This window comes from Bos javanicus, chromosome 14, assembly GCF_032452875.1.
Source record: "Bos javanicus breed banteng chromosome 14, ARS-OSU_banteng_1.0, whole genome shotgun sequence".
NCBI classification, from domain to species: Eukaryota; Metazoa; Chordata; class Mammalia; order Artiodactyla; family Bovidae; genus Bos; species Bos javanicus.
The window spans coordinates 13,408,174-13,435,005 of NC_083881.1; the positions used below are offsets into that span (position 1 = coordinate 13,408,174).

Consider the following 26,832-nt stretch of genomic DNA (forward strand, 5'->3'; position numbering starts at 1 on the left):
CAGAGCTGGCCAGGATTTTGGATAGGAGGCTTTCCTGAAGGTGGTGGAGGTGCTGGATTTGAATCCCATCATCCAGGTGGGAACATGACCAGGTCATCGGGAGCTTTGCAGGTCATCCTTTGGCTGTTTCTTTTATCACTTTAATATTAGCCCTCTTTCTGGGCAGGCCATAGCAAATATATTTAGAGAGCCATCTCAAGATTCTTCCAGCCACCCCCTTCTTTTTCTGGGTGAGGCCAGAGGGAGTGACTGGGACATATTCTCGGGTTACCCAACAAGGGTGGAGCTTTGCGCATCAGCACATCCGGGAGGCAGGTGGTTCCTTCAGGGACTTTCCGCTGATGTCATGGGTGCCATTGGTGTTGCAGGTGTCACAGGGGATGTGGTTGTCCTGTGTGCCATGGGTTCTGTGAGTGTTGTGGGCGATGCGGGTCCGCGGGTGACACTGGTGTCATGGGTGCCTCTGGTGTCACGGGTGAGGCAGCAGTCACTGGTGACACTGGTGTCACAGGTATTGCAGGTGCCACGGGTGTCATATACGTTGCACGGCTCAGTAGTGGCCGGGGTGCTTAGGGCATCATAGGTGAGGCTGGTACCTTTGGTATCACAGCTGTCGCAGGTGCTGATGGTGTCGCAGGTGCTGATGGTGTCACGGGTGTCCCTGGTGCCTCGGGTAACGCTGGTATCACGGGTGTGGCTGCTGTCACGCCTGTTGCAGGTGTCGCAGGTGAGCCCGGTCCTGCACGTGTTGTGGTGTTCACCGGCATGATCGGTGGCTCAGGGGCTGCTGGCATTGCGTGTGTTGCAAGTGGAGGGGGCTGGGCTGGGGGTGACGGTCCTCGCCTCCGGGCAGGGTAGTGGAGTGGCAGGCTCTCTGGTCTTCTCCGTTGACTCCTGGTTCTCCTGCTGCTGAATGGTCTCCCAAAGCCAGGTAGGAATAAGCATGGACATCTCAGGGCTGGGAGTAGGCTTATGCTCTTGGCTGCTGAGGTTGGAGGAAACGGCCAGTCTCACAGTGATGGTGCGGGTCCTCACCTTGGGTTCATTCATGTCACTGCCACTGCTTATGTCTAAGCCCGGTATTTGGTCTCTGCACCAGCCCAGTATTGTCTCCACTGTCACCCCAGGGTGCTCTTCACAGGCTGGCGGGAGTGGCTCCTCCTGGCCCCTGTTCACCCATGGATGCTGCCAAACATCTTCTAAAGTACCTCTTTTGGTAGTGTTCAGTGTTACCATACAGTCTAGTAAGTCTGTTATCTTGTTAGATGAATATTTGGGCATATGGTAGTGCCCCCTAAGCACACGCTGCCACAGCTCCCAGAAATCTTGTCCCCTGAAGGGGAGGGATCCAGTTACTATGGTGTACAGGATGCCACCGAGGCTCCACACATCCTCCTCTAGGCCTGTATAAGGCCTCCCCAGGAAGAGTTCTGGGGCCATGAACGTGGGGCTGCCACAGAAAGTGTCTAGCTTCTTTTGTGGGTGCCACTGGTTGCTAAGGCCGAAGTCAGAGATCTTGACGTTGTTGTTGGCGTCGAGGAGGAGGTTGCCCAGCTTCAAATCCCGGTGCACCACGCCCCGCTGGTGGCAGTGCTGCAGAGCCGAGACCTGCTGGCGGAACAGGCCTCGGGCCTCCCCCTCCGTCAAGCGGCCTTTGGCCTCCAAGTAGGTGGACAAGTCTCCTCCACTGACGTACTCCATTACTATAAATAGAGCCTCCTCAGTATCAATAACTTCCAGTAGTTTTACAATATTTGGATGGCTTATTGTTTTTAGGCTATTAATCTCTTGATTTCTTCCTGAGGCCGGAGGAGCTCTGATTGGTCTTTTGAATGACTTCAATGATGACCCGATGACACAATATTTGGGTGGTTTATGGTTTTTAGGCTATTAACCTCTTGATTTCTTCCTGAGACTGGAGGAGCTCTGATTGGTCTTTTGAATGACTTCAGTGACTCCCGATGACCAATATGGCTGCCACCTCCTTGGTCTGAACATGCCGGGCCAACTTCACTTTGGCGAATTGGCCTTCACCAATTGTGTCAAGGATCTCATGGTTCTCAATATGAGCCACCTTCCTAATGGAGATGGCCATGAGGTCCGGCATCCCTAACTCTACTACCAGCCCTCACTAAGCGTGCTAAGTGTGCTAACAGTGACGAGGATGCTAACAACACTGTAGAGCTGTCAGGTTGGTTTATTTCTCTTCCTCGTTTCCTGTTTTGTCGCAACAAAATTGTGGAGTGATGGACCAAAAGGTGTGGAACAGCAGACAAGTTACAGCTCAGTTCAGCTCAAGCAGACAGATCTTTTCCTAGTCCAGCGCTCCCAGAGGAGTCCTCCTCACCCCGTTGATCCCTCTTGGCTTCCCCTTTTTACATTTCCTTTTGATTATGCCCAGGTCAAATAGGGCTTGTACCCAGCACCAGTCAATGAAAGGGAATGCAAATGGGCATATGCTCAAGGCTGATTGACAATTATAAGTTGTCTAGCAGCTGGCTGTGTTGTTTCTGTCTTCCCATAATTCTGTGTGTTAGATGTAGAATATTCATGAGTCCTTAATGGTCTCCTAACTGCCTAAGGTTACTAGGAGAAGCCCCTGTGGTCTTTTTGTCTCCACGGTGTGCCTAGGCGCATGTGCAGGAGTTGAAAAGTCTCTGTGGTTATTTTGTAATATATCTGTGCGCTCTCCAGGGTGTGTCTGGGATGGAGTTTAGAGATGAGTTTACATCCCTTTCAGCCAGGCCTCCCTTCAAGTTGCTCATGTTTAACTTCCTACGTAACAGTCCCCCCTCAAGTGTATGGACCCCAATTCATTGGGGAAATGGGTGTCATTCATTCTGGCTACTTCCTGCTGAGTTGGGGCAGTGAGGGGCCTTGGGGTGTCCATCACTTGCTAGCTGTCAATGAGGAGGGCCAGTAAGGGCTGCTGATGTCTATCCAAGGGGGAGTGGCTTGAGGAAGTCGTCAGAGGGGTCAGGGGTTGATATCCCTGTTGTATCAGAAGTTGAGCCTGTATTTTGTTGACCTGCTGCTGCTGCTGCTAAGTCACGTCAGTCGTGTCTGACTCTGTGCGACCCCACAGACGGCAGCCCACCAGGCTCCTCTGTCCCTGGGATTCTCCAGGCAAGAATACTGGACTGGGTTGCCATGTCCTTCTCCATTGTTCACCTGAGAAGAAGTAAATTAAGTAAGTTGAGGAAAGAGGGAGCAAACAGAATTTTAGGCCCGAAGCACGGTAGGACTGTATCCTTATTGACTGAAACCAGGTTGCTGTGGTGACCTTGTCCAGGATTTGATTAGTGTTGAATAAGTTTTGGGTGCTCAGTCCTGACCTATTGATATAAGTCAGCTTGTTAAGACTTGGGTTAGAACATACCACAGCTAGTCTTATTGAGCATGTTCATGATTTCTGTGGTGGCTAGACCTAAGGAGTATATATAAGAGTAACAGCACCAGAGGTACATGAACCACATCGGGGTGTCCTGAGTATGGTCTTATGGGAACCGATAACAGACATGCGAAGGATCTCCCTGACTAACACAAACCAAGAGAGAGACAATGAAGTAGCTCAGACTGAACACAGGCACCGTCCCAAGAAAGCTTATCCCCAGGAGCTTAACTTTTTGGATATTCATCAGAATGACACTTATCTGTAGTCCTGAATAGATATCAGAAGTCTTCCAGAGGCTCGCAGATATATCAGGTATCTTCTCCTATTTTATTCCACAACTTTACTTGAGAGTGGTGAATCCAGGAGCCATGCCTTGGTAACTTGGGTGCTGTGGAGGGCGAGAGTATTACGGGGTAAGGGCCCTTCCGTGTGGGCTGGAGTTGAACTTTTGGGAAAGCATCTTTCCAAACCTTAATTAGTAGGTAGGGGTATACAGTGGAGGTCCGTCAGATTCCTTTGGGTCCTGGTTGACACCCCACAATCACATTTCTTATTGGAATTACCCAATGACCATAGTGTAAGTTCTAAGGGTTTGGGTCTCTGGATCTAAAAAGAGGTCATTGAAATAAACAAATGGTCTCTGATACAATATCTCATAGGGGCTAAAACCAACCTGTTCTCTCGGAGCAATGTGAGTTTGGAGGAGGGCTGTTGGTAAAGCCTCCTTCCATATGAGGGAGATCTCCTGGATTATCTTTTTTATTGCCAATTTTAAGAATTGGTTGGCTGCTTTTTAGTTGTGCAATTTCAAGAAACATACTTGACCTCTCTGTACTTTTTTTTTTTTTTTGCTAGTAAAATCAAAATACTGATTGTATTTACTTCACCAGCTTGTTGTGAGGATTAAAGGTTTTTGAACAGAAACTGGCTTATAGAAATCAGTTATTAAAAAGTTTTTGAAATAAATTTTGATGAGTCTGGGAATCTCTGGGTTACTTGGATAAGGTCCTAGCTTATCTGAGTCATAAGCATAGTTTTGCCAAACGCTGTGTATAATGGACCAGGTTATGCTCTTTTGAGGCCCTTCACACCTTTCTCACCGAATCTCAGTCCTAGAACTAGCTTGTGTTATCTATAAAATGGGGGAAATTAAGCGTTATCCAAAGTCAAGCATTTGAATGGGAAGATTTCTGGAAGATCCATCCCATCTCCAAAACCTCTGATAATTTGAATCATTCTGGATTCTTACAAACTCACTGTAGCTTCTTTGGCTCTATAAAATATTAAAAATTGATTTAATCCCCATTATGTTGCTCAAATATTAGGTGAGGGTTTAAGAAAGATGCTTCAGCTTATTGGTAGAAGGAGTACTTCGTAAGTCAGGATAAAAATATACCTTGACTGACTGGTTAAACACATTTGGACTCACTTGTCTTTCTCCCTTAAGATTTTTCTCTCCTTTTACCCATTGCGCTGTATGTCCCTTCCTCTGCTATTTCCTCAAGTCCCAGTCAATACCCTTCAGAATACAGGCTTCTGATGCTTCTTCTCTGTCAGAAGCAGGGCATTTAATCTGCAGTGTGTACTTGCCTGCGGTATCTAGGGTGGTAGGTATCAGAGGAGCAGAACAGGGGTCTTGTAGAGTTGTCCATCACCCTTCTCCTCAACTAGTATAGACAGCCTGTGTCTGTTGGTTGTTGACTTGAGACTTCAACATGGCAGGATACCTACAACTTCCTGAGCTTCCTTGTGCATCTTATGGTTACTTAATCCTCTGAACCTCGTGAGGGAATTCAGAATCCCCATGGTTGGTATGAGCAATATAGTCACAAACTGATTCTGAAAGAGAAATTTCTTAGTGGGCAGGAAAGTAGCATCCTGTGCAACCATAAGAAGACCCATTCTCCTGTATTAATGAGTGCGACTTCCCTGAGCACTGTGTGCTAGGCTCTGTGCTAGGTGCTGGGGATGTGAGTGAGCAAAACAAGTCCAAGTCTCTATGATGATAACGCTAGTTTTCTGGAGGAGGCTTATTGGGTAAGAAATTACATGGTTCAGTTCAGTTGCTCAGTCGTGTCCAACTCTGTGACCCCATGGACTGCAGCGCACCAGGCCACACACACAAGTGTTTGTCAGATTACGGTGGTGTTAGGTGCTATCAGAGAAAAGTTGCACAAATAATGATTGACTCCTATTGATGTGGGTGCTAAAGACGATTACAGGGTGATTGGTTCATCTTGTAGTGGTACTTACCCCAGGTCCTTACACACACCCAGGTGACAAAGTTTCAATGTCATTTCGTGGTTCTGGACTTTTTGCAAAGGGGAAGGTTCAGATCATGGGTCTAGATGAAATGGCGTTTGAGGTTTCAATAAGGAAAGAACCTGGGAACAAGGGGTAGAATCTTCTACGATGAGCTGATGCCTCTAGATGATTGGCTTAGCTCCGGGGACTGGAGAAACACGGAGCATGGATTGTGACTGACATGTGGTCTCATCAGACTCATGCAAGGAGCCTGAGAAAATCTGTGAAGTCTGTTCAGGGGATCCCAGTAAAGTATACTCTTGACTGAGGAGCTGACATATAGCTGGGATGGGTATCCTCTCATACCTGGCTTGCAGCTTTCACATGGACATTTAAGGGGTTGGCGGGTGGTGCAACTTTCCAGGAGTCACACCAGGCCCCTCAAGATCTGTGGGCTGATAGATTGTTACAGCCTTCTCACCTGTCACAGCTTCTCACTCATTGACTGTTAGGAATGGAAAGGGGTGAGGTGATTCAAGTGAATGGTTCTCATCCCTGGAACTGGAGTCACTCTGAAGTTTATAAAAATAGAGAAACCCAGGGCGTAGACTTACTGGGACAGATTTAGGATGATGTCAAGAGATAAGGATTGGGAATCTGTATATTTTTATATGTTCAGAGTAAATGCCAAGTAAGGGGAGTCTGTGAGCAAGCATGAGCCAGTCAGAAAGGGCCCCTGGTGGCTCAGATGGTAAGGAATTTGCCTGCAATGCAGGAGACCTTGATTTGATCCATGGGTGTGAAGATCCCCTGGAGAAGGGAATAGAAACCCACTCCAGTATTCTTACCTGGGGAATTCCATGGACAGAGGAGCCTGTTGGGCTACAGTCCATTGGGTTGCAAAGAGTTGGGCATGGCTGAGTGACTAACACATTATTCTTTTCATTAATTTTAAATAGTTATCATTACTGGAATATTAGAAAATCATGATTTAAATCTTTGCATTAATGTATGATTCCCAGAACCAGATCAGAATACTTCTAAGACTATTCCTCTTTGGGAAACTAAATGCCTCCTCCTAATCCTGAGGATGAATTTGTAGTTAAGGTGCTCACTATTTCTGTGGGGAAAGTGTGTGTGAGTGTGTGTTTGTGAAAGCATGCTCACAGAATGTTTTCGGCAGTTGTTTCCAAAGAGTAGGTGAGGTGAGCCTGGCGTTTCAGATGTCCTTTGACATGGCCCCGTGTGGGTTCTCTCAGTTGCATGTGGATTGCACGGATGAGAGGCAGAGCAGCATGTAGGTGAGCTGCTTTCTTCAATGTTAAAGGCTCTTGTCTGTATTTGCTCAGTCGTGTCCGACCCTTTGCAGCCCCGTGGCCTATAGCCCATGGTAGTCCACCAGGCTCCTTTGTCCATGGACATTTTCAGGAAGAATACTGGAGCAGCTTTCCATTTCCTTCTGCAGGGATCTTCCCTACCCAGAGCTCAAACCCATGTGTCTGTGTCCCTGGCATTGGTAGGTGTATTCTCTATCACTGGCTCCACCTGGGAAGACCCTTAAAGGCGATTATTGTTGACCTAAAAAGGACACTGTTTGCCACCATAACTATTGTAAAAGGCGTTCATTGATTCCATCAGCAAGTAACAAATAGTTAGCCCAGGCCACGTGCCAGATAACTATGTCTGTTCTAGGGATTCAGAGAGAATTAGGGCCTGGACATTAGTCATATGGGACCACCAAGGTTTTGAGTTTAGTTGGGGAAGTGTATTTAGGCGAAAAGGCTGTTCCACTGCAGTGTGGTTAGGTTTATACTTAATTCTCTAGCCCCATCGCTTACACAGTGTTCACTGACTGCAAAGATCACACTGAGAGTAAACGGGACCTAGCACTAGGAGGTCCAATACCTCTTTCAAGTCCTCTGCTCCCCATGAACACTTTGGGGAATTATTCATTCTCCACTAGTAACCCAGTCTCTATGGCTCCTGTAGAGCAGGGCTGAGAGCTTCTAATTCAGCCACACATATGCTGTTTCCATAGTTAAATGATCAGAGTGACTAATTCATCAAAAGTAAGTTTCTAAAGCCTAATGTAATAGTATCTATGAGCTGATACACACTTCCTTTAAAAGTGATATATTTTTTCTATTAAAAAATACAAGAAATAATCTGGGAAGGCTTTAAAAGTCATTCAGTTTATTCCCATTTATTCCATTGCTATGCATGAGGAATATGCAGAGAGTTTTACATAGGTGATTTTAAGTTACAACAATTTTGTGAGACTTTTATTATCTCCAGATGGGGAAATAGAAGCATAGATAGCTGAACTAGTTTTCCAAAAAGACAAAGAGAAAATAACAGAATTAGGCTTCATGTTTAAGTATGTCTAATTCTAAAGTCCACAGTTTAAAAAAGAAAACTTCTCTATGCTGTCTATTTTGATTATAGATATATATGTGTGTAGTATTGGAAGCTGTCATTCATCATCTGAATTTTAGGACCACTTGGAGAATATCTGATCTTGAGTGTAAAATATAAATCCTGTCTATAAAGATTTTGATTTGCCTTCAGACATATAGCAAGCATCTACTGAGCAAGTATTGGACATTGTGTGTACACACACGCACACATGCACACACACGCGGACACAGCCATCAAAAGAGCAGCTGTGCAGCCAGAGACACAAAAGGCAGGGTACGATTCTTTTATTGCAGAAACATCACCCAGATTATCAGGCATGCCCTCTGTTGGACTTTGCAGATTATCCGGATTTCTTGTTAATCTTATTGGTCATGCTTTCCATGTTCCTGGTACAAACTGTGTATAATGTTCTACATTTTGTGGAAAACAAAGGATGAGATACACAGACACACACACACACATGTAATGAGTTTTCCCCCGTGATTTTTGCACATACAGACTTTCTGTAAGTTTACTTAAAAATTCATAAACATGGTTGCCTTGAGTTGGAACGTAAGTGCCAAAGGTGGGAAAGAGAATAACTATGCATTACATTCTCTTTTATCATATTTAAACCTTTTAATCACAGTATGGATTCCTTATTCAAAATAATAAACTATTAAACATACAAACAAACAAACATAAAAATGGACTGTGTTCCTGTGTCCATCTTACCTTCTGATGTTTCTATATTGGTACCCGTGAGTGAATGGTTGATTCTGAATGTGATTTTCTCTGAGAGCATTTATGATACGGTTGGAGGCTGTTTATGATTTAGTGGAGAGAAGCAGATTGATGGAAGCCCGTTGAAGTTGGGGAGGATGGAAATGCTCCAGAGGAAAATTCCTCCATCCTCAGTCAGGAAAGGCCTGGGAGTGATGTGTCAGTATTTGTAGTAAATCAGTTAAGAAATAAACTGGACTCTTCATCTTGACACCTGATTGGAGTGGGAGTATCTAGGGGTATTAGGAGATTTGAACTGAATTTAGAGAATTTTTTTTTTTTGAAGATAAGATGACTGTACACACCAGACTGACCCATGGCCACATAACTGAGATGCAGACTTTAAGAGGACTCGCTGACTTTGTTCAGTACTTGCATGCAGTGGGACAGATGAGTTGTCATTTGGCTGGTCTCATCTCACTTAACCTTTCAACAATCATGTCAAGGAATATCCCATTTTACCTGTGCAGAAATTAAGACCCCAGAGTTAGAGGTTGGTCAATTGGCCCAAGATGTCACAGATGATATGCTGAGGTCACAATATGGCACCAAGGACTCCGATTCCAAACCCTGGGCTCTACCTAACACTGCCTGGAAGAAAAGAAGCCACAAGAAACTGGCAGATAAGTATTCTAAGGTAGTGGCTGTCAGACACTGGCTACATCAGAATCTCCTGCATAGCTTTTTAAAGCACTTATTGCTACCCCCATGTTAGGGAAGTAAAATAGATAGTCTTGTTTAGGCTTCAGAGACAAAGCAACACAGGCCTCTGGCCTTGCTTCTAACCTGCCTGGACACTGCCCTGACTGTGAGTGACCGGGAGTGACTGCCTGCTGTGAGTGCAAGACTTGCAGCACCACAGATAAGATGGGAGATGAATCTTGAGATTGTTGAGCCCCTGGAGCGGGGCTGGCCAACCAAGCCCCAGGCTTGACAACATTCCAAGTTGTACAAGACAAAGAGCATTAACATGAACCCAGGCTTGCAATTTGCTCACAGATTGATGATATCAGTTTGGGTCCTGGGATTATAAGCAGGAACCCCTGAACTACAGTTTTGGAAGTCTCACGCACTGAGGAGACTCGCTGCCTGGGACCTTTTCCCAATTGGTACTCCAAATACGCTGTGACACGGGACTTCCCAGCGCTGTTTAAGTCTGAATGTTGAACCCAATTTGGTGATGTATCCTCTGCTGTTTCTATTTCTGCCTTCTTTTAATGTTAGTATATTGAAATTAAGCTCTATAATTCTCTAATAATTATTTGTATTATTTATTTGCATAAAATGTGTGGCTTATCTTGTTAACAAAGTCTTTGAACCTGAGACAAAAAGGAGAACTTTCCGGCAAAACATTAATTGGTGCTGTGAGCAGGACTTGTGAAACAAAATGCCGCTCTAATAATAATAAGATAGAGATTAAGATTGATGAAGTTTTTTTTATTCCCAGATGGGAAGATTCACCTTATTGCTCATTAGCTAACACATGGGACAGATTCACTGGATTGTGTGAGAATTGGAACTTTACATTAAAGTGGGCCAAACCTTTAAAAGTTATTGAATGTTTGTGGGTCACACTGACTGAGAAAGGATAAGAATGTGCCGTGCTGGATAAGAGGCTTGATCCTCCTTTCTGCCTCCTGTAAGGTATGTGAAGCTAACTTAAAATTGTCTAGAGAGAAGTTACAATTGGAAAATGAATTATGTGATCTGTGAGGATGGTTGTCCATGTTACCATGCCAAAATTATATTTAACTGATCAATCTTCATTTTCCTTTAGATCAGCTCTCCCTTGAGCCAGTCCACAGCCCTAACTCTCCTTTCTCTCTCCTTTCTTTGTCCGCTTGCTATCTTGCTGCTGCCTTATCTGCCCCCCTTCTTCCTCTGTTTCCTTCTGTATCAGCTAATTGCTTTCTAGCTTCCTCTATTTCTCAGAGGAGAGGGGGAACCTAGCTTCCCCAACTCCTTCCCCCACTCTAGCAAGTTTCTTTTCTGCCCCTGTTGTCAGAGACAATGTGAACACCATTTGATCTATATTTTGGCTATAAAAGATGACACTTTTGGACACAGGATGGCCATGGTATTCTTTAGATTCTGGAGCAAACTGATTGAAATGAAATTGTTTTTTTTACTTTGAAACTGCAAAACCAGTGCTTTTTGCATATGCAATGAAAGACAGCTAGCTGATCTGATCTGATCTGAGCTTGTTAAAAAGCCTACCTAGAAAAAAGCTTCCAGTTACCTTTGCCTGGGCTGTCCAGATGGTGCTAGTGGTAGATAAACTGACTGCCAATGCAGGAAATGCATTGAACCCATGTTCAATCCCTGGGTCAGGAAGATCCCCTGGAGGAGAGCATGGCGGCCCACTCCAGTATTCTTGCCTGGAGAATCCCATGGACAGAGGAGCCTGGTGGGCTGCATTTCATAAGGTTGCAAAGACTTGGAGATGACTGAAGTGACTCAGCACAGCAAGCGACCTTTGTCACGTCCTTGAAATGCACAGCCCAATTTGTCTGTCCTCAGTTCAGTTCAGTTTAGTAGCTCAGTCGTGCCCGACTCTTTGCGACCCCATGAATCGCAGCATGCCAGGCCGCCCTGTCCATCACCAAGTCCCGGAGTTGACCCAGACTCAGGTCCATCGAGTCAGTGATGCCATCCAGCCATCTCATCCTCTGTCGTCCCCTTTTCGTCCTGCCCCCAATCCCTCCCAGTATCAGAGTCCTTTCCAATGAGTCAACTCTTCGCATGAGGTGGCCAAAGTACTGGAGTTTCAGCTTTAGCATCATTCCTTCCAAAGAAATCCCAGGGCTGATCTCCTTCAGAATGGCCTGGTTGGATCTGTCCTCAGCCTTGTACAAATTAGAATTTCAAGTCATGGGGGGAAACAAAAAGAGAGAGACATTTTAAATCTCAAGGGGAAAACTATGAGATCTCTGTCTGGATTTATGTATTATGTCTCAGTGTACATCTTTGCTTTTGGGTCACGTTGCTGAAGTTGGTTTGTAAATGAGCTCTAATTCAATTGACTTAAACAAAAGTAAGTGCTTACAAGTTAAACAATTAGAAGAGAAGTTAACCTAAATGCATTTCAGGTTCACGTGAACTAGAGATATCTGTTTGCGAATCTAATTAAGACATGTCTTGAGTCATCAATATTGTGTAATACTTTCATTGTGCCTAGGCTTAATGTAAACTAACTTTGTCAACAAGGAAAGTAACTCGAGTGAAGAAACTTTAGAAACGAAAAATATAAATGAGACAAGAGCTTTTAGATAAACTCTATTAAGAATAATTCGAGTTTAGGAATGTCTGTCTAAATAGTCTCTCCAGATTGGGGTAATTTGGATTTCTAGGGTTGTGCTAAACTAAGTGATGAAAGTTTATTGAATAGCTAGGTCATTTCCAAATAAATAAGATTTTGAAACATTAATTACTGAACACTAACCTCCCCTTGGGGATTCCCAGGTGGCACTAGCGGTAAAGAACCTGCCTGACAGTGCAGGAGGAGCAGGAATATTAGGGTCAGGAAGATCCCCTGGAGGAGGAAATGGCAACCTACTCCAATATTCTTGCCTGGGAAATCCCATGGACAGAGGAGCCTGGCGGGTTACAGTCCATGAGGTCTCCAAGAGTCAGACATGACTGAAGCAACTTAGCGTGCATGATGCTTTAACTTCCTCTTACAGAGAAACTAAAGAGATTTTGGACAATTAATGAATATGTTTGGTGCCATCCTGAGATGTTCTCTCTAAGAAAGCAAATGTTTTTAGAAATTATCACTGGTATTTATGTTCACTAATCTATAGAATGCTAATATAAAGGACAGTTCATGATTGCTTAAGGAAAAGAGAATGTGTTTTTAGTTAAAAAGTATGAGAAATATAATTACATTTTATTAAGAAAAAAGAAAGTAGGTCTGACTTACAGGTGGCTGTTTCTAAATGAGCAAAGTGATTAAAAAAACAAAACTAGAGAGAGACAGGTTTTATGGCAAGTAGACCCCAAGAAGAGGTTAGTGCATAATACAAATTTTCTTGAGATGTTGAACTGCCTTTGATAATGGGTTTTAAGTTTCTTTATGCCTAAAGTGATCTGTTCTATGTTTACTTTGAAATCTTTTGTTAACTTTGGCTAAGTGAATAACTGTTGTTGCATAGTGACCTAAATGATCGTATCTCACTAAGTATTATAAAACCTTTTGGTGTTTTGGCAAAACTTCCTAAAATTAAATTCTAATGAAGTTCTTTTGACCTCTAGCTCACTTTGGGGTACTTCAGAGGATCCTTGAGACTTCTCAAAGAGAGATATTAAACTACATGGGTTCATTTGACATGTTAAATTACATGGGAAGTATTGTTTAAGGAGTGATAAATCTTCTCAGGTTAAACCCTGTGGTTGGTGTTACTATGGATATGCTAAAAAATATGTGGAATTCATAAACACCTGATGTATCCTGATAAAATGTTGTCAGTTATAATTCCATTTATCATAGTAAAGTGTTGCATGTCAGAGTAATGACCAGGTTGCTTTGTCAATTGCAATATAATGAGATTTTAAAAATGCCTTCTGTGGTTTTACTCTCATACCTTTGAAAGAACACTATTACTTTTTTAAGATTTATGAAGAAATCTTTCAAAGATTAACCAGATAAACAAATTTTGTTACTCACAGTGAGCTGGTACCAGACTGGAATTTGGTTTGCTCTCTCTGTTAAGAGAACAAACTTTTCTTAGAATGCAGCTTTTGAGCAATAGGTTGTGAATTTCTCCTCCTTGAAGTGATTTATGTTTGTTAAAATCTTCTGTTACTTTAGTAAAGTAAATGTGCAGTATTGCACAATGATCTATGAAGATTTTGGTACATGTAGCTAAAGGTCATTCTGCTTCTACAAAGTTAACCCCTCACTGCCAGATTGTTGCTATCCTGATGTCCTTAAAACATGGCAATAGTCTGTTCCTAAACTGGGGAATTTAAAATGGGTAAGAGGTAGCTATGAATCAGTCAGGGCTATGGGAAATCCAAGATGGCCGCTTGGCTTTTCCCAGCTCCCTGACAAACCTCAGTTTTATTTGATGGGATAAAGCCTTCCCTGGCTGCAAGGTTAATGCTCTCACAAGGAAAAATGTTTATGTTTCACTAAACATTAAATTCTAGTTTTGTTACTCACTTCTGAAATGGTTCCTTGTTAAGTGTTATTGTTAAAATTTTAGTTCAGTTATTAAAAGACACGGTAATTTTGTTTCTAAAGTTTATATCAATAGTCAATCTCTGGATAAAGATCAGATGTTCCGTGATGTACAACCAAGAGATTAATACCTGGCTGTAATCATTTAACTAAGTCAGATGATCTGGGGTATACTGGGCTGTACCTAAGGAAAGTTCTTGACTTAAATTCTTGCTTGTGACCTTACTGATAACTGCGATCTATATCATTGTCTATGTCACCTGTTGCAGAAAATTGTTATCTCTTACATTACCAAGTATGTGACTGAGCCACTGATAAAATATGAGATCAATGATTATAATAATGTAACGCCAGGTATGGGAAGAAGCAACAAGAGGGAATCGTTTCCTGGCCCAAGAGGCTAGTAAGACAGGAATGGTCCAGAGACGTTTTCTATTCATAGGGCCTGGTCCTTTAATAGCACACTGAGTGGCCTGTCGATGGAATCTTCGCTAGACCTGGGAATGAGCCTTTCCAGCATCATGGGACCCGATGGCCATGAAATGCCCCCAAAACATGATCAAATCTATGGCTATGAAGGGGCCCTGCTCCCTGGAGCCTGGCACTTGCAGACTGCCGCTGCAAAGATTAAATAATGGCTACTACGCTGCTGAACTTCAGCACCCCCTTAAAGGAATTCAGGGTCATATCAGAAATTAGGCACTCACTCTGTGCTCTGGGAAAAATGGGCAAAACAGGCCTTCAGATAGATGTTTTCAGGTAAAGATTTTTTTGTTTTTCCTTTTTTCTGAACCCAAACTCTTGCATCTTCTCATACCTAGAGAAACAGTAACATCATGGGCCAAAGTCTGGTCCTGGTTTCCTGGCTAGCTTTTATTCTAGGCACCTTGACAGCTCTTCTACTTGTATGCCGCTTTAACCCTCTTGTTAAGTTTGTTCTTTGAGAATGAAGCAAATGGATCTCCACGTGGTCATACAAGAATATCACCTGGCCAACACCCAAGACAGCTTCACCTGCCCTACCATTGGCCAGTAGAAACACAAAGTCATAGACTCTTGCAGCGGTGGTTAAATTATCTAGGCTTTGATAACTGTGCCCATTTACTGACAGACTGTGACAAGCCTGTGAAAGGACCAACTTCTCGAGTTTGAGAACCCCACTTATTGGAGCACTTCATCAATTACTATGAATGGACTGTTTTCCCTAAAACCTACAATATGTTCTACATTGGTGTTTATAGAAATTAAAAAGACTGCTCATGTTATTTTGTCTTATTCCTATGCTCTTTGGCCTAAACAACCCTGGGGCTAACTGTGAGGGAAATTAAATAAATGGTCTTGCTTAGGCTTCAGAGACAAAGAAAGCAGGCCTCTGACCTTGCTTCTAACCTGCCTGGACACTGCCCTGACTGTGAGTGACCAGGAATGACTGCCTGCCGTGAGTGCAAAACTTGCAGCACCGTAGATAAGATGGGAGATGAATGTGGAGATGGTTGAGCCCCTGGAGGGGCCTGGCCAACCAAGTCCCAGGCTTGACAACATTCCGAGTTGTACAAGACAAAACAAACAGCATTACCATGAACCCAGGCTTGCAGTTTGCTCACACATTGGTGATGGTATCTATTTGTATCCTGGGATTAATAGTGGAACTCTGAACTGCAATCTTTGAGGTCTCACACACAGACCAGACATGCTGCCTGGGACCTTTTCCCAAATGGGACTCCAGATGTGCTGTGACTTGGGACTTCCCAGCGCTATTTAATTCGGCATGTTGACTCCAATTTGGTGATTATCTTCTGCTATTTCTATTTCTCTTTTAATATTAGTATATTGAAAGTAAGCTCTATAATTCTCTAATAAATATTTGGAATATTTATTTGTATAAAATGAGTGGTTTATTTTGTTAACAAATCCTTTGAACCAGAAACGAAAGTGAAAACTTTTGGCAAAACACCCTACCACCATGGTTTGGATTCAGTAGGTTTGGGCTGGCCTGGGAATTCGCATTTCTAACAAGTTCTCCAGAGATACTGATGCTCCTGTCAGGGCCTCCACTTTGAGAACTAGTACCATAAAGTAAAGAGATTAGAATAGGGGCTCTTAAGCTTTTTTGGCATTTTTAGGATCAAATATGGGAACATGACATTTACATGCTCTTTGTATTTCTTATATGTGTGTTTTATTATTTTGGACTTTAATGAAATACATTTTGGAAGCATCCACTATCTCATGTATTTTAAGAAGGAAAATGGAAATGACTTTGTGTCTGCAGGCAAATCAGAGAGTCAAGAGGGGTCAGGCACCTCAAGGTGTGGCATTCAGAAGTAGCCAGAGGACTCCCCAGAGGAAAGCCCCAATCACTAGGCAGGACTCTTCTGGCCACAAGTGACAAAACTGTAACTTAAATCATTTAAAATTGTATTTGGCTTTGTATACCTGAGACTCACTCTACACAGTTGTCTCAGAACCAAGTTTCTGATTATGTTGTACAATAATGAAACCATTTACCACAGATTGGGACTTGAACCCATGTCCTGGGACTTGAAGCCAGCCAAAACCCAGTTTGGGATACGAACCCACGTGGCTGGAACTCAAATCCAGCCAAAACCCATGATACTTGGTTTCCGGACCTAATGAAACTCAGGTTCTTGATGTCTCATCACAGAAAGAATTCAGTGAGAGACAAAGTGATAGGTAAGAAGTGAATTTATTCAGATTCAGAGAGAAGGACACTCCACAGACAGAATGGTTTTTATAGGCTGGGTAATTTCACATGCTAATGAGTGGGAGGATTATTCCAACTGTTTTTGGGAAGGGGCGGAGATTTGGGCCAGCACCCACTCCTTGGTCTTTTAACTGCCTTGGAACTGTCAGGGCACCTTGGGTGTGTCATTTCACTTGCTGATTGAGGATCAAGGTCTTGGTCTTTCCATCTTGGTCCAATTTAATTCTCGTTTGTTGATGTTGTGCCCTTGGGGTATGTCGTTCTTGGGGTGTATCTTGAGAAGTTGTGCCCTGCCACTTTCCCTTCTGTTACAGTAACATTTTTGGAGTTAGATGCTCATGGCATTGCTTTAGAAGCTCAACAATATCAGATCTGATGTCTTTTATTTTTCACTCATGGCTCATTTACTCTTTTTTTTTTTTTTTCTCTCCCTCATTTAATCAAAGTGGCTGCTGAGACCCCAGTCATCACATCTGTGTTCTAGTATGAAAGAAGGTAGAAAGTGGAAAAGGTATGGTCTGTCTCATTGATTGTTCATATCCTTCTCTAAGGCTTTAACTGTGTCATATGATGATATCTACAGAAAGAGAAGTGGACAGAGTGAGTAGTTTACTTAGGTACATTGCCTCCCTACACAAAATGAAGATTTTGTAGTCAAAGGAAAAGGAGTGATTGACCATTAGGAAGGCACTTAATCCTACACAGCAAATTGGACAAACTGGAGAATATATTGCCTTTATGAGAAAAGCAAGAATAGAGTACCTTCAAGAAGGCTGTATGAGTCAGCTTTGTCTTCATAACAAGTCACTTGAAAATCGAGTGACTTTTAGTTTAAATTCAGACAAATCTTTACTTGATGAATCTGTGGATTGGTGACTTGGGCTGGGTTCATCTGGGAAACTCATCTCTGCTCCATGTGGTGTCACCTGGGCGTAGTGTTACTGCTGTGACCTTAGCTAGATGGCTGGGGTGTCTGGGACACCTGGGCTTTTCTTTTACCTTCCATCATGGCGTGACTGGGACCAAATGGTTTATGATGATCTTTTTCATGTCTGGCAACTGTTGCTGACTATTGGCTGGGTCATCTATCCCCAGCAGGCTGGAAGACCAAGTTCTGAAAGCAGCAAGAGAAAGTGTAGGTCCCATTGTGCAAGTGCTTTCCAAGGCTGTGCTTGCATTGCGTTTGCTGATGTCCTATGGCCAAAGCAAGTCACTTGGCCAAGACCCAACCAAGTTAATGTGGACGGGGACTGTGCAAGGCTGTGTGTCCCAGGAGGCGTGGCTTATTGGGGCCCATTATGTATCAATCCACCAAATACACCCGAGACCAAGGACCAGAATGTCTTCTTACCATGTCTTTGCCTTTCTCTGCAGGTCACCTTCATTCCTTTACACAAAGCACTTGTCCATATCTGGAACCCAGGGATCCCTTCTTCAGCTTCCCACCCAAAGGGAACAGATGTTTCCTCTTTAACTGTATTCTGAAAATCACTGGGAAGAACTTTGGCCTGCTGTGGGTCAGATGCAAACCCCAGGGTTAAGCAATTGAGATATGATAACTGGTGGTTCCCAACGGAGCCTCATATTTGGCCAGAGGTTGCAGAAGGGGCAATTTTCAGAGACATCATTCTAAAAGTGAATTGAGATCCCTCCTGGAATAATGGAGATATACTGACCAGAAAAGACAAATAGATGTGCAGTGTTGGGAGGAACCACCGAACAGAAGACCTCACAGACTCTCTTTTTTGGATAGTTTCTTTTAATATTTGTTTTGTTAGTTGATTGGGAGAGTCTGGATTTATAATAAGAACTTAAGCTAATTGAAAAATCAATTTCTATTATTCTCCAAAACATTAACTTATTAAACCAATCTACATATTTTCCTTATTTTCTTTGAAAAAATGCAGATGAACATCCACCGCTGGCCCCCGTAGGAAGCTTTCCTGGCAAATATACAACAGAGATTACATTAGTTGTCACTCACCTCTGTTTGCAATTATGTTGGGAAAACAACACAGAAAGCAAAAGAAAGGCTTGGGTCCTTTAACTGGTACATTGGTCACATCAATGAGGATCTATTTTTCCCCTCCAATCATGTAAGGAGTTTAAGAGCATGCTACCGAGGTTCCAGATCGGGATCTGTGAACATACAGGACTTCTGGCAAAGTGAAAATGCTGGGATCACCTCTCCAGCAGGGTGTCTGATGGAGGCATTCCTGATGAGTGTCACCAAGGAAGAGTCCCAAGCATGAGTGGAGTGTACGGGCACCCTCTTGCTTTTCAACTGGATTGAGGGACGGTTAAGAGAGGCAACCACTGGAAGTGTTGGAGAGCAGAGGGATGCTGGCCTTTGGGGAATGCTCCCTAGTTTCCACAAATAGTAGAGATTCCTGAAAGGCTTTGAGAGAGGCTCTGCTGGTAGCCATGGCGATGCTGGGTTTCTCGCATCCCCGCTGCCAGAGAATGAGTTTGTTCCCAGTTCCCAGGGGCCTTAGCTGGTGCAGCCGTGGCTTCTTTCAGAAACCTTGTAGACAGAACTGCTCAGAAGCACTTCATTAATTGGTGGAACTTGCTGCTCACTGTGTCGATGCCCTGCGGCGTTTCACAGGCGCCCCCTTCTGCCCAGCAAACCTTTGCCTGTAATTGTGGTGTCACCACTGGTAGTTAACACGCTCTGGTTCGCCTTCAAGGGGGTGTTCAGTTCTCCTTTGGATTCTTTGCTGTCACTTAGGGTCTGTTTATCAGCAGGATTGCTGAGAAGTCTCTGGGCTGTGACTTTGAATATGAAAACAGTCTGGCTTCACATATACCCAGTTCAAAATTCATGTTCCCTTCTGCCTGTATTCGTTAGTCCTGTGGTCTCCACTACCCACTGGCCTATGTGTGGATTTCTTTGAGTTTCTCCTGTCAGAGTTTTGCTTGATTTCTTGAATCTGTAGGTTTAAGTATTTTACTAAAGACTTGGGGATTTTTAAAGCCATTATTTCCCCCAGTATTTTTAGCACCATCCTCCTCCTCTAATTTTGGGACTCAAGGGACCTTAATTTTAGGATTTTTGCCTTTTATTTTTGCCTCACAGGTCCCTGTGACTTGGTTAATTTTTATTCAGTCTCCTTTCTCTTTGTTGTTTAGAGTGGATGAGTTCTCTTGATCTATTTTCAGGTTCACTGTTTTCTCTGTCATCTCAGTGTCCATCTAGTGTGTATATGTCTATATGTACACATATGTAGATACGGTTGTTACACCTTACCTTTCTAAAATTTCCATTCCAGTCTTTATTTCTCTGCTGAGATTTCCTGTATTTCCAGTCATTGTGAGAATATTCCCTACTGCTTGCTGTGGCATTTTAAAAAGTCTTTGCAGAAAATGATGAGATCAGTGTGTTACTTTGCTCAGTTTGCCCTGACAGAGCGCCGTAGACTGGGTGCTTTAAACAACAGAAATTAGTTTTCTCGAAGTTCTGGTGCTGGGCATCCAAGGTTAAGGCACTACCAGCAGGTTTGGTGTCTCCCTGCCTTACAGACAGCTGCTTTCCTGCTGTGTCTTATGTGGGCTTTCACATGGTACGTGGGCAGCCCTGGTGTCTCTGTGTGTGTGATTTTTTTTCTTCTTATAAGGACACTGAGTAGATTGAATTAGAGCCAACCCCAATGGCTTATCTTGACTTAATCTCCTTTTAAGGACTCTGTCTCCAAATGTAGTCACACCAGAGGTACTGGTGGTTGGGGCTTCAGTGCCTGAATTTGGGGGCCACACACTGCAGGTCATAACCCCTGTCATCTTGAGGTCGCTGTCTGTTGCTGGTCTTTTCTTAGTGGATGGAGGACTTCCTGGATCTTCATATGCTGAGTAATCTTGAATTGAACAATATCCTGTGCATTTCACATGTTACATTGGGAGACTCTTGACCTCACTTCAGATCAGATCAGATCAGATCAGATCAGTCGCTCAGTCGTGTCCGACTCTTTGCGACCCCATGAATCGCAGCGTGCCAGGCCTCCCTGTCCATCACCAACTCCCTGAGTACACTCAGACTCACGTCCATCGAGTCAGTGATGCCATCCAGCCATCTCATCCTCTGTCGTCCCCTTCTCCTCTTGCCCTCAATCCCTCCCAGCATCAGAGTCTTTTCCAATGAGTCAACTGTTCGCATGAGGTGGCCAAAGTACTGGAGTTTCAGCTTTAGCATCATTCCTTCCAAAGAAATCCCAGGGCTGATCTCCTTCAGAATGGACTGGTTGGATCTCCTTGCAGTCCAAGGGACTCTCAAGCGTCTTCTCCAACACCACGGTTGAAAAGCATCAATTCTTCGTCACTCAGCCTTCTTCACAGTCCAACTCTCACATCCATACATGACCACAGGAAAAACCATAGCCTTGACCAGACGGACCTTTGTTGGCAAAGTAATGTCTCTGCTTTTGAATATGCTATCTAGGTTGGTCATAACTTTCCTTCCAAGGAGTAAGCGTCTTTTAATTTCATGGCTGCAGTCACCATCTGCCGTGATTTTGGAGCCCAGAAAAATTATGTCTGACACTGTTTCCGCTGTTTCCCCGTCTATTTCCCATGAAGTGATGGGACCAGATGCCATGATCTTTGTTTTCTGAATGTTGAGCTTTAAGCCAACTTTTTCACTCTCCACTTTCACTTTCATCAAGTGGCTTTTTAGTTCCTCTTCACTTTCTGCCTTAAGGGTGGTGTCATCTGCATATCGGAGGTTATTGATATTTCTTCCGGCAATCTTGATTCCAGCTTGTGCTTCTTCCAGTCCAGCGTTTCTCATGATGTACTCTGCATATAAGTTAAATAAACAGGGTTACAATATACAGCCTTGACATACTCTTTTTCCTATTTGGAACCAGTCTGTTGTTCCGTGTCCAGTTCTAACTGTTGCTTCCTGACCTGCATGCAAATTTCTCAAGAGGCAGATCAGGTGGTCTGGTATTCCCATCTCTTTCAGAATTTTCCACAGTTTATTGTGATCCACACAGTCAAAGGCTTTGGCATAGTCAATAAAGCAGAAATAGAGAAATCCTGTCAAAACATAAATATTCGTGTTTATCAGGCAAGTGACCTGGTTAGGTTCAGGCTACAAGTTCCAATCTGACAATTAGGATAGTGAAGAACAGAAAGAAGCAAGCTGTGAGTGCTTGAGTCTCTTTAATGGGAAGAATAGAGGTCTGGGAAAAAACATAAATTGTGTTATTCCTTGGTGACCATGTGGTGTCACTGTTGGCATGAGACAGCTTAGTGCAGTCATTTCCAATATAGGGTGTGTACATTCTAGGGATGTGCAAGGTTGTCCCTTAAGGTGCCTGAAGAAAACGTTTTGTTGTTGTTTAGGCGCTGTCATGTCTGACTCTCTGTGACCCTGTGCACTGTAGGCTGCCAGGCTCCTCTGTTCGTGGGATTTCCCAGGCAAGAACGCTGGAGTGGGTTACCGTTTTCTTCTCCAGGGGCTCTTGCCCACAAGGGATTGAAGTAGTGTCTCCTGCATTGGCACACGGACTATTTTTACCACTGAGGCACCAGGTTTTAGAACTCCAATTTCTATTTAGTTTTTAATCTTGAGAAAATAGAAATACACCAAACTTTGCTAGTATTGAATATATGATTGATACTGGCTCTGTCACTCAGTCACGAGAGTGGGTGATTCTGTGTCAATGGTTTGCAAGGAAAGTGTGAGCTCTGTGACTCAGAGTTATTGATGGCCTCCTTATTCTGAACATACAGTGATATGTTCTAGTTTACATGTTCTTGGTCAAATGGATTTATACACTGCATTACTGATTATGATAAATGAACACTCTTAAAATGTGCAAGTGACTTAAAATATTTTCTGCAAAGAATCTACTGGTCAAGATGATCCTAATAATTTAGGTCAATACTAACAACAATGAAACAATGGAAGAAAAGCATAGCCCCTCTGGGTTTGAACTCTTTCTTAGATATATTGTGAGCTAAAAGCAATAGCTATTGGTGCTGTGTTATCTAGCACCAATTTTTTTGGACAAAATATGCCCACTTAACCAATCTTTTTGAAATAAAAGTGACATTTTTGACAATAAATGAGAAAATAATGGCTTAAAAAAAAAAAAAAACAAGAAACCTCATGCTTTGGAGAAAGTATTTTGAAAGCATATATAAAAAAATTTTCCATCACTATGGGGCTTTTGTTCCTGATTAAGACTGATTCATTTTACCTGTAAAACTCTCATATTTCAATGTTAATAATGCTTTGAAAATGCATTTTCTAATTTCCTAAAAAACTGTCCAAATGAATACTTCAGGTAGGCTTTAAGGTCATCTGTAGAAAATATAAATACTAAATACCTTTTTTAATTTGTAAAAAAAGAGATTAACATTATAGAAGATGGAAATTCATTGATCAAATATAAGACTTATATGAAAGTGAAAGTTGCCCAATCGTGTCCAACTCTTTGTGACCCCATGGACTATACAGTCCATGGAATTCTCCAGGCCAAAATACTGGAGTGGGTAGCCTTTTCCTTTCCAGGGCATCTTCCCAACCCAGGGATCAAACCCAGGTCTCCCGCATTGCAGGTAAATTCTTTACCAGCTGAGTCACAAGAGAAGCCCAAGAATACTGGAGTGGGTAGCCTATCCCTTCTCCAGGGGATCTTCCTGACCATGGAATCGAACTGGGGTCTCCTGCATTGCAAGCAGATTCTTTACGAACTGAGCTATCAGAGAAGCCCCAAGACTTGTATATGGATATACTTTTCCATAAGGACCTGTGTTTCTTTGTGATGTATATTTTTCAATTAGACAGCTATTAAAAACCAAAAGAGATTTAGAACCAAGCCATCAAACCACTGTTTCACAAAGCTTTATACCCAGGCTTTAAAAAGCAGTGGTACATGTTCAATTATACTTTCTTGCTAAAGTTTTAGGTAAGACAGGAAAGTTTATATCATTAATCAGTACACTAAAATAAAATTTATTTAGATCATATTTCTCATTTTCTTTAAAGTTTATTTTTGTATATTTTCTTATAGACACAATCACAGTTAATTTTGGTGTTTTATGCACTTTCTTGTGTACCAGGTACTGTTACAAATGCTCTACTTCTATTAATTAGCTTAACTCTCACAGCACCTAACATATATATATATATACTATTGTCCCCATTTAAAGAATTAGGAAGCTGAAGAACAGATAGGATAAGAAACTGGCATAGGAACAACTAGCTAATATGTGACAGACTCATGATTTATTAGTATAGTAATGCATATATTGAATTTATACATGAACTATTACATTTTAAGACCAACAAACAGACCAATAGACGTATAGGATTAAAATTTAGAGACTATTTGTTTAATGTTAATAGGCATGGTGGTGACAAAAGACTGTGTTCACAGGAAATTCAATCCAACATCATTATGGTCTATTTAGCATTTATAAAACATATGCACGGTCTTATTTAATTCCCATAGCTTCCCTTGTGGATCAACTGATAAAGAATCTGCCTGCAGTGCGGGAGACCTGGTTGCGACACCTGGGTTGGGAAGATCTCCTGGAGAAGGGAAAAGCTTCCCACTCCAGTATTCTGACCTGGAGAATTCCATGGACTGTTTAGTCCACGGGGTCGCAAAGAGTCAGACATGACTGAGTGACTTTCACTTCACTTTCAGCCTTTGAACACACTTGTGTTGATCTCAAGAGCACAAGCATATAAAATAATGTTTAATGGAGTCTGATGGACCTGGGTGTGAAGTTGAGCATTACCACTTAATCATATCTGTGGCTGAAGATATTTCCTGTCTTCTTTGGATTTCATTTTGTTAATCTTCAAAGTGGGTAAGTCAATATATATCTTGGTGGGTTACTGTACAATTAAATGACACATTATAATTTAACACAGGGTAGTGGTCAAGAGTGTGGATTGAGCATCTGAACTGCCTGGGTTTGAATTCTAGCTCTTCCCACTATTACTAGCAACTTTCTTTGTTAAGTTGTATGTTTTCTCTCTACCTTAGTTTCCTTGCCTGGAAAAATGGGCTAATAATCCTGCCTCAGTTCAGTTGCTCAGTCATGTCCGACTTTGCGACCCCATGAATCGCAGCACGCCAGGACTCCCTGTCCATCACCAACTCCCAGAGTTTACCTAAACCCATGCCGATCGAGTCGGCGATGCCATCCAGCCATCTCATCCTCTGTTGTCCCCTACTCCTCCTGCCCTCAACCCTTCCCAGCATCAGGGTCTTTTCCAATGAGTCAACTCTTTGCCTGAGGTGGCCAAAGTATTGGAGTTTCAGCTTCAACATCAGTCCTTCCAATGAACACCCAGGACTGGTCTCCTTTAGAATGGACTGGATGGTTCTTCTTGCAGTCCAAGGGACTCTCAAGCATCTTCTCCAACACCACAGTTCAAAAGCATCAATTCTTCAGCACTCAGCTTTCTTCACAGTCCAACTCTCACATCCATACATGACCACAGGACAAACCATAGCCTTGACTAGACAGAACTTTGTTGGCAAAGTAACGTCTCTGCTTTTCAATATGCTATCTAGGTTGGTCATAACTTTCCTTCCAAGGAGTAAGCGTCTTTTAATTTCATGGCTGCAATCACCATCTGCAGTGATTTTGGAGCCCCCAGTAATAAAGTCAGCCACTGTTTCCACTGTTTCCCCATCTATTTCCCATGAAGTGATGGGACCAGGTGCCATGATCTTAGTTTTCTTAATGTTGAGCTTTAAGCCAACTATTTCGGTCTCCTCTTTCAGTTTCATCAAGAAGCTTTTTAGTTCCTCTTCACTTTCTGCCGTAAGGGTGGTATCATCTGCATATGTGAGGTTGATATTTCTCCCGGGAATCTTGATTCCAGCTTGTGCTTCTTCCAGCCCAGCATTTCTCATGATATACTCTGCATATAAGTTAAATAAGCAGGGTGACAATATACAGCCTTGATGTACTCCTTTTCCTATTTGGAACCAGTCTGTTGTTCCATGTCCAGTTCTAACTGTTGCTTCCTGACCTGCATACTGGTTTCTCAAGAGACAGGTCAGGGGGTCTGGTATTCCCATCTCTTTCAGAATTTTCCACAGTTGATTGTGATCCACACAGTCAAAGGCTTTGGCATAGTCAATAAAGCAGAAATAGATGTTTTTCTGGAACTCTCTTGCTTTTTTGATGATCCAGTGGATGTTGGCAATTTGATCTCTGGTTCCTCTGCCTTTTCTAAAACCAGCTTGAACATCTGGAAGTTCCCGGTTCACATATTGCTGAAGCCTGGCTTGGAGAATTTTGAGCATTACTTTACTAGCCTGTGAGATGAGTGTAATTGTGCGGTAGTTTGACCATTGTTTGGCATTGCCTTTCTCTGGGATTGGAATGAAAACTGACCTTTTCCAGTCCTGTGGCCACTGCTGAGTTGTTCAAATTTGCTAGCATATTGAGTGCAACACTTTCACAGCATCATCTTTCAGGATTTGAAATAGCTCAACCGGAATGCCATCACCTCCACTAGTTTTGTTTGTAGTGATGCTTTCTAAGGCCCACTTGACTTCACCTTCCAGGATATCTGGCTCTAGGTCAGTGATCACACCATCATGATTATCTGGGTTGTGAAGGTCTTTTTTGTACAGTTCTACTGTGTATTCTTGCCACGTCTTCTTAATATCTTCTGCTTCTGTTTGGCCATTTTGTCCTTTATCGAGCCCATCTTTGCATGAAATGTTCCCTTGGTATCTCTAAGTTTCTTGAAGAGATCTCTAGTCTTTCCCATTCTGTTGTTTTCCTCTATTTCTATGCATTGATAACTGAGGAAGGCTTTCTTATCTTTCCTTGCTGTTCTTTGGAACTCTGCATTCAAATGGAAATATCTTTCTTTTTCTCCTTTACTTTTCACTTCTCTTCTTTGCACAGCTATTTAAGGTCTCCCCAGACAGCCATTTTGCTTTTCTGCATTTCTTTTCCATGGGGATGGTCTTAATCCCTGTCTCCTGTACAATGTCATGAACCTCTGTCCATAGTTCATCAGGCACTCTATCAGATCTAGTCCCTTAAATCTTATTTCTCACTTCTATATGATCCTGTATAATCATAAGGGATTTGATTTAGGTCATACCTGAATGGTCTAGT

The 26,832-nt window shown here is 42.8% G+C and overlaps 1 protein-coding gene and 1 long non-coding RNA gene across 7 annotated transcripts in view; one reads left to right on the forward strand and one right to left on the reverse strand.

Moving 5' to 3' along the window:
- Window positions 1-777: 777 nt before the first annotated feature.
- On the reverse strand, window positions 778-1,941 carry LOC133260823 (serine/threonine-protein kinase MARK2-like). The gene has a single exon (XM_061439553.1). It carries the CDS (start codon window positions 1,699-1,701, stop codon window positions 778-780), a length of 924 nt encoding a protein of 307 aa, XP_061295537.1. The 5' UTR covers window positions 1,702-1,941.
- A 5,938-nt stretch (window positions 1,942-7,879) lies between these two features.
- Window positions 7,880-26,832, forward strand: part of LOC133260350 (uncharacterized) — a 163,856-nt gene continuing 144,903 nt past the window's right edge. For 5 of the 6 annotated variants that reach the window (XR_009740772.1, XR_009740773.1, XR_009740775.1 and 2 more), the window contains exon 1: window positions 7,880-10,462. This is a non-coding gene — a long non-coding RNA (uncharacterized LOC133260350). Of the gene's footprint in view, window positions 10,463-13,072; window positions 15,786-17,171; window positions 17,237-18,099; window positions 20,254-26,832 lie in introns of those variants that run through there. The other variant, XR_009740774.1, reaches the window with a different exon arrangement.

Coding starts and splice junctions, on each gene's coding strand:
- LOC133260823 (XM_061439553.1), bottom strand. CDS start 1,701: ATGGAGTACGTCAGTGGAGGAGACTTGTCCACCTACTTGGAGGCCAAA.